The following is a 12,159-nucleotide window of genomic DNA, read 5'->3' as shown; positions in this document are numbered from 1 at the left end:
TTTTTTGCATGTATTTTAAGTATGATTAGATACATTGAACTTAGACTATAGTTATATAACAAACTTATACCTTGTTTAGGATTGGACCTTAATATCTTAGACTATTAGATTTATTTACAACAAAATAATCAAATAGCAAAGAGTATTAGTTACTCTTTATTTTTTTTCTCAAATCTTGTGCTTTATTAACCAAAAGTATGGTCAAATTGTTTAAGAAAAATAAATGGGATAACTTATTTTTCATTTGCTTAAAACATTGAATAAAAATTAATTGTCATTTTTTTTTCATAAAAAATTTCGATAATCACAATAATGAGAAAAAATATATATTTGAACTACAAATTTTTCTATTAGAAACATGAGAAAGTCCAGTCGAATTATAAGATTCTTTGAAGGCAAAGTTTTAAAATATGTACATATGCAGGAAATAATTAAAAATAGACTGAATTTTGAGATAATAGAAATTTATTCTGTATTTTATTGGGCTGCAGCTACCAGTTCATATTTACTTCTTGGGCTTCTTTGAAGGACTTAAAAGCATAGCTAGTTCCATAGTTCTAACTTCTAAGCCCGAGCTTTAAACTTGGAAAGCGTAAATTAAATATCTTGCTCATATAGTTTCGATCACACGAAGTTTCAGATTCAATTTTTCATTATTTAGTACACAAACATAAACACAGGGACCACAAAATAATCAGTTTTGATTTACATAGAACACAAACATTTTTGCATCATGTTCGTTAATTCTTAACGTGTCACACCAATTTTGCTTAGAAAAGAAACAATATTATTTTTCTGGTCATTTTGATCATTACAATCGAAACTCTTACTGATTTAGTGCAACTACGTACCAAGAAAGACCACAGAAATCATTTATTTAATTGAGGGTCCTGCTAGCAAGTGGAGCTTTTACCTGCCTGACCAAAAGAGTTACTGAAAGGGGTCAAAGTGTAACATATATCTAACAAGACTATTTATCATGCACAAATATCATACTTGTAACCCTAGAGGAGACTTGTCCAAGGCTTTGACCTCCATTGCAACACAACATTCCTTGTCTTCTACGATTTCCTTCTTGTAAATATATTTACTTGATGCCCACAAAAAGACCCCTAAGTTAATGCAAGAGATGACCAAAAGGAATCCATAGTAGTAATCCAAATGAGAGGCATTCAAATTATTGCCTATCCAGCTCTTACCCCCATCTGTTCCTGTAATTTTATCCACCATTGTGACTAGAAAGCTGTTCAAGAAATTGCCAACACCAATTCCACTTGTGAAGAATGTTGTCCCAAGACTTTGCATGTCTTCTGGAGATTGATCATAGAAGAACTCTAGCAATCCAATTGCATTAAACACATCAGCAACGCCTAATAGAATATATTGAGGCAATAGCCAAAATATGCTCATGGGGACTACTTGTTTAGGACCTACTATATGGTTTACTTTTATGACATGTATGCGCCTAACTTCCACAGCATAAGCAACTGCAATGGCTATAACTTGGATGACAAATCCAGTACCGAGCCTTTGAAGCAGTGTGATTCCCCTAGAGTTTCCAGTTCTCTGACGCATAAATGGCACGAAGTAACGATCATACATAGGCACAGCAATCAGCATAGAGAGAGTCACAAAGCTCCCAAGTGAGGCAGCTGGAATTTGAAAGTCGGGGCCTAAGCTTCGGTCCAAGGTGGTACCTTGTTTGACAAAAAGAGTGTTGATTTGTGCCCAAATAGTGCTAGGAATTAGTGTTACAAGCCATATCAACATCATCCCCAAAACCAGCTTGGCTGCTTCTACTTGTGTCACTGTGCATGGTGAATTAATTGATGAGGCGTCCAAGTTGCCATCTTTTATTGCAGCCTTGTCCAAGAACCTGGGAAATAATTGTAAAGTTCATTTAGTCTATCTTTTGTCTCATTTTGTTGAAAATATAATACCAATAAAACTTAAACTAACCAATCAGGCCAACCCGATTAGTCTACTTTCTTTTGCGTGTCAAATAGAAATGGTATTGAAATTCAAAATTTCAGATGCTACTAAGAAAGTGGAGGTGCCCACCATTACAAGTGTTTCTTATTGCAATTTTTTCTAGCTTGAAAAAATGGTGGGGGCACGCACTAAACCAAGAGATTTGTGACCATCCATAAGAAGGTGTGAAAAGAACAGTTTGAACAGTGCACATGTAGAGGATTTACAAAATGAATGGCCAGCAAGCCCTATAGAAAGAAGGACGCTCTTTTTATTGGAATAGAAGATTCCCCAGTCATGCACATGAGAGGGGAGCCCCCCCGCCCCCCTCTCTCTCTCTCTCTCCTGCTTTGGAATCATTACGTGATCTAATTGACCGTGCCCTTAGATTCCATGGCATCATCATTTATGAGGATGAAAGGGGTATCCTTTTTTGGGGGGGCCAGGGGTGGGTGGATAACGAAGGGTGTCCTTATTTGCACACCCAAAAATTTAATTCAGAGCTTTCATGACCACTCATGTATCCATGCAACTAGGCAAGTTCTGTCATCTCAAAATCTAAAATGGAAGCAAGAGTATATAGAGTGTCGCAACATTAAATATTTTAAATATCTTGACATCAAATATACCGTAAAATTTATAATACTTTATGAAATAAATCTTTTTTTAGTTTTGAGAATTATTTTTCCGAAAGTGTAATCAATTACGGGTGGTAGATACTTAAATTATATCCAAAACCCTAGTTTTTTTTTATTAAAAAAAAAAAAAAAAAAACCAAAACCCTAGTTTAAAGGGTAAAAAAAAAAACTAGTAATGAAAATTTTAGAGTTGACCTGAAAATTGGGGTGTGATGGACTTGCCGCTTCCCGCTACTAGTGTAATGCTGCAGCTCAAACTCATAAAGCTCTGAGGGATCGTTAGGTAGCTGAAGCTTTCTATTTTTGAAGGCAGCGATAGGGACTTGCATCAAGTCCCTAGTAGGGCTTTTGGTCTTTCTAACTTTGTGCCTGTAGATAGGGGTCCCTATGTAGAAAATAAATAGGGATAACAGAAGCCCAACTGTAGGGATACCATAGCCTAATCCCCACCCCAAGTTCTCTTGAATGTAAACAAGGCCAAGTGTGGCAAATAAAGCACCTAAGAAAGAGCTGAACATCCACCAGTTGAAGAATGACACTTTAAGCTCTTTCTCATGGGGGTTGAAATCATCAAACTGGTCTGCACCAAAGGTAGATATGTTCGGCTTTGTTCCACCTGCCCCAATTGCAATAGTATAGAGAGCTAAGTAGAACAATGAAATTTGTGAAGTTGAGGCCTTGTTGCACACTCCATTTATGCATGTTGGCTTCAAGCTTTTGAGTGAAACCACTGTTGTCAGAAGCACCATTCCCTGTTGAGATACCAGGGTATGAGTTTTGTTTTTCATAATTCTCCTAATTTAATAATTAATTACCAATTATCTTATGCATCAGACGTAAAAAAAAAAAAAAATCTTATGCATCATATCTATGAATCCTCCTTTCGTAAGAGAGAAGATAAATATTAGTCATACTTCCTATAGTACTCTGTCATTCATCATATGCACGTGGATGTTGTAAGGCTTAAGAATCATGCTATTAAGGGGAATTACAATAAAATGACATTCTTCTAGCATGAATAGCGTGGAGTTTTGTTCCTATTAGCCATTCAATTATACTAGTTGATGTTTCTATTAGTGAAGACAAAATTTGATGTTCCTATCAGTCAGTTGAAGTTCATTTTCATAAATTTAATCAATAAAACAGAATAATTTCTCAGTATATATTGTAAATTGATATGATAACTACTCCTCTGTGGACCTCTTATGAATCATAAGCTTGTCGAGAACTAACTATTTGTATCCATGCAGACAACTTAACAAATTTGCCTAGCGGTTCATTGGTCCACAAGCAAAAACAAGGAATCTTATTGGTATTTGAAAGTAGGTAATCTAAATTATTGTCCAAACAAGTGGTGTATTTTGCTTGGAAGATAAAGATAGTGGATACAATTTTAATTTTGTGGAAGATTTGCCTAAGAAATTTTAGATTTGTTTACTATAGATCGGTCGCATTCAAATAAACAATCTTAGCAAGCAAAGTCATAATTTACCATGACGTATATGAGGGATGACACAGTGAATGTCCAGAATCGACCCATGTAAGAATCGGCTATGTAAGCACCGAGAATTGGTGTCATCCACACTGATCCTGACCAGTTATTCACATTCCTTACTGATGAAACCGTGTCCTCATGAAGTTGGGTTGTCAAGTAATTCACTAAGTTTGAAGCTATTCCATAAAAGGACATCCTTTCAAACGCTTCGTACCCTGCAAGAATATTGGACAAAAACATAAGTATAAGAAACTTATTGAAACTTAAATCATCATAGCATTACATTATAAGAAACTTATGGAAACAATTTGGCATAGTACTTGTAAATAGCCTGTTATAGCTAGGTTTTCTTTGTATTAATTCACCATATGTTTATGATAGTTATTTACAGAACAGTACTATATAGTAATGGATCCACTACATATACACGTTATGGATGTTAGTATTAATGTTGGTATTGTATCCCAACAATACAAGAAAACATGATATTAATTTGTTCTTAATTTATATATTGATACATATACTAACGTGAATCTTCATACGATAATAGTGAAACATTTTGAAGTAATCTTATAATAAATGATGAAGCAGAAGAAAGAAGAATATATAATTACCAACAAGGAAAGCACATGCTTTCCATTTCCCAGTTTTAGTTGCGAGAACGGGGCGGCCATGAAGATCAACAGTGCCATCTCGGGTATAACCTTTGGCTTCCATTAGAGAGATCTATATGTACTTCAAAGTTTTGATAGAAGCTAAGTAGGAGAAAATAAGTGAAAGAGAAAAACTATACTCAGGGCAGTGGATCTGGGGTATCCTTATATAGCTTTTAAGTAGTAGGCAAAGCTCTCACAATGCCTACCTGTAAAAGCGGGTTATATATCTTATAGCTAGCTATAGCCATATGAGTTCTACTTGGCCTGTATTTAAGTTTTAATCTTCCTATGCTTAAATGTAGAATAAGATACCCTATGAAGTAGTTACTGTCTGTTATGTTTGGGAGTCATTGGTCACATCACGCCGCATCACAGTAGTGGATGCCCGCCCTAAGGTGTATCTTAAGAGTAACTTGTATATTTGCGTGACCAGTGACACACTATTGTAGTTTGCCAATATGGTTAATCGTAAGTGATAAACAATCATTTTCATACAAATTCATGATTTTTTTGTGGTTTAAAACTTTTTTGTTATTTCAAGTAGATATAGAACAAAATCTCACACAATGCAATTTTTTTTTTTTAATTTCAAGTAAAATAGAGAAATTTCATAGGTTTTTTTTTCCCATAAATATTCGCCCATTAACCCAGGAATAGGGGGCATGCTAAGGTCAATGTTAGCCGACCGCACATCCACAACCAAGCCCATTTCACCATACATCAATAACTACTTTAATACCCCACTTGGTTTCAAGCTTACCTTACTAAGTTCAGACAATTTTATAAGTTAAGGTGCATTTAAAATTCTAGTATTTGATTTGATTTTTAAAAATAAATAAGTTAACCCCTACATAAATATATAAACAGCATCCACAAGCAACCAAAAATAAATAATTAAAGAAACTTTTTTTTTTTTAATACAAAATAGAATTCTACTCTAACATAATCAAAGTGTATATGTGTGTGAAACTCCTTCTTGGAGACTTAAACCCCAGCCTTTACCCTCCACACTTGTGGAGTGACCATAGCACCAAGGGTGTGCGGTGGTTAAAAAAACATATTTTTAGGTTTTGAAATATATGGACTATAGCCTTGAATCATTAATATTCTTTAACATGTATGATGTACCCTTTCAACGAGCAACTTATGAACAATTAATATGCTTGAACATCAATTTATGAACAATTAATATTCTTGAACATGTATCCTTAATTAGGTAGTCGATCCGTTTACAAGATCCTTCTAACCTTTCACTTAATTAGAACTAACCACAGAAAAATTGTGTGCCCTAACGAGTAATTAACGACCCACCAACTACTTTTAAAGCATGCAAAACGTGAAGAAGGTTTGTTTGGTAAGTGTAATCACCTACATGTTGTGAATAAAGAAAAAAAAAATGAGTGTAAAGGATTTTCATGTTACAACTACCATCAAAGCGTTATGAGCATCAAAAACAAGAACTTGACACATATATTACATTCCTGGATGAGAAAACACGTTTGAGACGCATAATGACGTTTTGCAAATAGTACTTAAACATGATGTATTCACGAGGTTTATAGTTGGAGCCTTATCCACCTGATAAAAAAAAGCAACTTAGTCCTCCTATAATTGGAGTATGCCTTCGACTAGCTTTTTTGGTTGAGATAATGCTATTCCTATGAGGATCTCCTGCTCATATATGAGGACCAGCTTTCATTTCTTTTCATGGCGTTGTGTCCCATGTAAGGCTAAATTGAAATCATGAAATTAATTATGATCTATTTAATCACATAGTTCGTACCAGATTCACATATACACGAATGCTGACTTATGTAGCAAGGGCACTTTGAGAATTCACTAGCAAAACAAAAAAGGTGTAAATGCATTTTTGTTCTCTTCAGAATTGGACGAAAGAGCCATAGTCAATTTGATGCTTTTTCTATTAAAATTTTGGGCCACACGAAAAGAACCCCACAATTAATTACTGAATTTTGTGAGAAGCTAGCTAGGTCTTTGTCTATATAGCATTAATCTTCTAGCAATAATTTGTCCAGAGAAAGAAAATCTTCCCAAAATATTAACCACCACATAAGTTAAGAGGCACTTTCTTTATCATCATTGGAAACACAATTGCAAACGTTCCCTGTCGGTTAAAGCTTAGACTCTAAATCATCTTTTTCCAGCCAAAAATCATATTGGCCCCATAAACCCTATTGCAAAACTTCCTTAACATATACTATTAATTCTAGAATAAACATATTTTTTTTATAGAATTCGGTTAAACATTAAACCATCTATTTTTTAAAACATTTTATGGAGAATTAAAAAACTGTAAAAAAAAATTTCAATTCTCGATAAAATTTTATTAAAAAATGGTATATTATTGTGTTTCTTTGAACATACTTTAGTAAAATCTTTATATATAAATATATATATATATATATTTTTTTTGTGTGGAATCCTGGGTATGAAGTTGAAAACGTTGAAGATTATTCCCGATCTTGAGCATTTAAAGTTGCTAGTATAGGTTAGGTAGGTTGCAAAGAGGCACTGATAAAATTTGATCTCTTTAGTGATTCTTGAAAAGACAAATCATGAAGAAGATAAAATGATACTCCTTGCCTTCATGTCTAAACATTTATGGGCTCTGGATTAGGAGTTGCCCCACCAAAAAACCAAGTAGCACCAATAAAACAAGGTGCTTTGGTACCTCCGCCAGTCAATAGTGTGGCCAAACTGGCTTGGCCGGCTCAGCTACTGATATTATTAGAATCCCCCACTTGCACCGACCGCACTAGGATCATTTTGTCCTGCTTGTCTGACCTAATTGATCTTCTTTGACTGATACTTTCACTATAAAACTATCTTTAACTAACTCTTCAAATTTTAACTAAAAAGTCACTTTTCTAAAATTTAAACTAACCACCTTTTTAAAATATCAATAAACTCTATATTCTCTGTCTATTCCATGTAATTTTTTGGGTAAAAATTTAATTTTCAAATTCTTTCTATGTGTACTAAAAGTGCAAAGTGCACCATTTAAATTTGAGGCAATTTTGATCTTAATTCTTGAAGTTTATAAAATTTTATTTTAGTCCTAGTATTAGCCAACGTTTAGCAATGTCATCCTTTTGCCCATTCTTGTTAATTCAAACACCAACTAAACATATGATTAATATGTGTTAATTAGTCCAATTAAAACTTGTCAGGCCAATAAAGCATGTTAATCCAATTATATAAGTAACAAACATTAACTCATTCAAATTCCTCTATCCTCAAGTATCAATTTATCAAAAAAAAACATAAAAGTCTTCAAATAGACACCGTTATCACCAATCATATATCCTCAAAAAACTAACTCATTTTGCTTTCATAATTGGATTGAAACCACATAACCCTAGATCAAAAAACTAAAGGAAATGGAACAAAATAACTAATTATACACCAATCCTGATCTGTCAAGATTTTGGCTTGCTGGGTTGTGATTAATGAAATGACAATTATGTTCCACCAAAAGTGACAAGTCGTGAGTTTGAGTCTAGGAATCAGTCTCTCCAAAAGACCATTGGAGGTAAGGTTGTCCGTCGTGGCTTCTCACAGATTCTACAAAAGTAGGAGTTTTGTGTATTGAGTATGACCTTTTGTGTGTGTGTGAGAGAGTAGAGTTTAAGAATATGAATATACTCAATTATGAGCTAAGTTAGGGATACAATTTTCACAACTTTTTTTATACACTGATTTGATTTGTTATGATTGAAGCAATATTGCTTTCACCTATAAATCCACCTAAAATCAAAATTATTGACATGAGCTTTTTCCACGTTGCTTTTATATTGCACCAATCACAATAGATCATGCCAATAATTGTAAAAAAAATCATAAAAAAAATATAGTCTCTAGACTTTTTGAAAAGAAAATGCTAAATGTACTACAAATTTTATTGCAAAATGTTTACAAGAAATGAAAATGAAGGTTCTTTACAAAATATAAGTAGCATCACTCTATTTTTAAAAAAAAATTGTTACACTCATGGTATGTCCAATAGTACATGAACAGCAATATGCTTTAATTGTTGCAAAATTCAGAACACGATATTATGCGGCATGTGATCTTGTGTACAAATGCACAATCAATGTTGGTATTGCTGTTCGCTTGACTCCATATATAGTCTACGACATTTTCCTCATGTAAGGGAAATTTATTTCATAGGGATTGGGGTGGAAATTATAGGTACCTCGAAGAGGCCATGTGGCTGAGGTTCGCGCGCACTTGGTGCCTCATTTCGGTATACCAAAAATTAGGTTTTATATTCTTTTGTAATTTATGGCATCTTCCAATAGAAACAGTGTTATATGGTCATGACTCATGAGGCTGCATATTGTGCACAACTTGGTACGATGATCTTTGGTTCATTGAAAGCTGAAAACCTGCTCTCGAATATAATGGAATAATGTGAAGTCAAATCCTAATTGAATAAGAGATATCCGATATGTGATGGAATCACCTAAAAAAATCACATTAATGTTATTAGTAAAAATAATTATTATGAAACGTATACCTCTTTTCTTTTTTTGAGAATCAAGTCAAGGAGTGTTATTGATCAAGAACTAAGAATCATCACGGGTTACAAAAAACACTACATAACTTGATATTCCTCCAAGGAATTTGCCTTCTTGGCAAGAGCATATATGGGCATACCTTGTTTCCATTGCATTTGAAACATATACTAATATAATAGATTCAAACTAATGATATTTTAAAAGAAGAAGGTTAAATTACATTTTAAACTTACAACATGTTTCATTTAAACCTCAAAATTTCTAGAAAAACCATTTATGACACTTTTTTATGTTAACACCGTTAAACATCACATGATTAGTTGTTTTAACTTTTAACTTTTAAATGAAATTTATTTTAAATTTTGAGGTTTAAATAAGATTTACACAAGACTCTAAGGTTAACATTGTTAAACATCACATGATTTGTTGGTTAAAAAAAAAATCTTTTTTGAACTTTGAGGTTTAAATGAAATTTACACAAAACTCTAAGGTTTAAATAAAATTATATGAAAATATAAGGTTTAAATGAAATTTTTTTGGAAATTTTGAGTTTTAAAAGAAACAATTTGAAAGTTTAAGGTTTAAATGAACATATCCAAAACTCCAAGGTTTAAAAAGTAATTTATCCAAAAAAAAATATTGTGACGTTAGAAATAAGAGGCAGCAATCATATAAATTGTTTTCGGTAATAACATATGTAAAGGGTCTAATGGATTAATTTGGAATCTTTCCATGAATAGTTAAGAAAAACTAAAACTAAGTATTCAAGATAATCTTTCTCAAAAAAAAAAAAAAAGCATTCATGATAAGTTCCAATGCTTTTTTTCTTAAGTTTTCTACTACAAAAGATAATTAAATTCCAATATTTTTCTTTAAAAAATAAAGATTTCTTTGGATTTTTTTTTCTCTCTTATAATCTCCCACGAAGCAAATTTAGCATGTTAAATCTTTGTACAGTGCCTGATGTAAATTCTTTATGTTGTTAGTCTCAGACTCTCATTAACTAGATCAATTTCAAGATCTAAAAGGATAATGAATTTTACACATCCATAAACGTAATTGATTAATTATGTGACTTTGCAATCATCACAAAAGATCTTTAGTAAAGAACCTTAAATTTTGATATGATAAGAGTTCTCTCTTTTCAACTCAGTATCTATGATGTTAAAATTAACTAAATACTTCTTTTACTAGTAGAAAGACGACCGGTCTCTTTATATAATTAATGTCCACTTGTGAATTGCCCATCAAAATACTAGAGTTACTTGGGATACACTTCTTTATAAACCAATCAGATAAAGACTTAAGGATATGCTATTAAACAAAAGCCTTATCATGTGATACATTAATTTATTAATTTAGTCTTACACTTAGAGCTTGCCATCATTCCAGTTCGATAACAAATTATGTAGAGTATATTTATACAGTAAGGCAATCAATGGACCACAATATATATGTACTGGTTTAATGATTCCTGAAGCCTGGGGCACCCTAGACATGTACGAATCATCCTCTGTATGAGTGTAAGATACTGATCCTTTTCGAATCTTCAGCAATAAAGAATCTCTGTGCATTGCCAATGTCGTGAAGGTGCAATGACTGCCTCCAATGGTTGCTTTTCTATGTTGACATAAAGTTACAGCTCTGGCCCCAAGAACACCACAATGAAGATTTATATGGTCAATAGCTTGGACCATATAAGATATTTTTGTTTTTTATTTTTTTATTTTTAACCTCTATTTTGCTTGGCTGACCTTGTCGTTCATGTCCTTGATCAATAATGTTACAAAAACCTGATGCCGTGCATGTGACATTTTGGAACTGAGTAGAAGGAAAAGTAAACTGATGACACCCAGCTATAAGCCATTACATTGGTGATTTTTGTTCACTCCTTTTTTAATTTAAAGGGTAGAACTTAGATACACTTAATTAATTAAATATAACTTAGGTTCTCCAATTACATTATATGATTGTAATAATCAATACGGTGCAAACAATATTATACTTCTTAAGTATATTTAATTTCAACCACATGGTTTAACTCAATTGGTAAACCTAAAGTACAACACTTAAAAAAATTGAACCTAAATTTTGTATTTTTTTTTTTATAAAAATAATGCTATTGATTAATCTCATCAAATGCGATAGACCATGCATTAGTCTCCTCTTTCCCTTCAAATCCGAGTGGTGGCATTTTTAATAATGCCATTGATACATCGTATTCATGTTTTTGCTGGGGGTGCTTTCTGGACAAGAGAGTCTATTTCAACGTGAGAAAAGGCTTGCAATCCTTATAATTAGCAGTTGCATGGAGTTCAGGGCAAATGGTGTCATCGGCAACAGCAACTCAGCCGAATTCCAAGGCTATTCATTCACATTACAGGCTTAGGGTCTAAAACCTAGGTATGCTAGTGTTCTGTCTTATTAATTTGTGGCCAGAAAAAATGAGCTAGACTGATAACAACTAAGCTTTGATGTCTCATTTGAATGTGAGACAATTTTTGACATCCCCCTTAGAGCCCCGCGGCCCCCACCATTTTAGATTTGTGATCAGGCTCCATCATCAAAATGATGCCCAATGAGGGTGAATGATTTGAATAATAAGGACAGACTATATTAATTACTGCTTGGGGTATCAGACATTGAATGTTGAAACTATATGGGGAAGTGACAATTGCCTAACTCTTGCTCTCACAAATTTATTAAGTTCAGGAAGGGAAGACCCAACAAGAAATAACAAGAGCAGATTTTTTGTCTTCTTCTGCTACAATAATATTGTAAAAGTCCACCATGAAAAAAGGAGTGGGATATGGTATATTCCCTTTCAATGACTTATAGAGGCTCTAGTATCATTGGTC

The 12,159-nt window shown here is 33.1% G+C and overlaps 1 protein-coding gene across 1 annotated transcript; it reads right to left on the bottom strand.

The window, feature by feature from the left end:
• Positions 1 to 679: 679 nt before the first annotated feature.
• On the bottom strand, positions 680 to 5,021 carry LOC142638760 (protein NRT1/ PTR FAMILY 5.1). Its single transcript, XM_075812826.1, has 4 exons — positions 4,719 to 5,021; positions 4,102 to 4,319; positions 2,805 to 3,361; positions 680 to 1,876 (listed from the first exon to the last, which is right to left on the bottom strand). Exons 1-4 carry the CDS (start codon positions 4,819 to 4,821, stop codon positions 991 to 993), a joined length of 1,764 nt encoding a protein of 587 aa, XP_075668941.1. The 5' UTR covers positions 4,822 to 5,021; the 3' UTR covers positions 680 to 990.
• Positions 5,022 to 12,159: the final 7,138 nt, after the last annotated feature.

This window comes from Castanea sativa, chromosome 6 (genome assembly GCF_040712315.1).
Source record: "Castanea sativa cultivar Marrone di Chiusa Pesio chromosome 6, ASM4071231v1".
Taxonomy (NCBI): Eukaryota; Viridiplantae; Streptophyta; class Magnoliopsida; order Fagales; family Fagaceae; genus Castanea; species Castanea sativa.
This window is presented reverse-complemented; position numbering and strand designations above follow the sequence as displayed.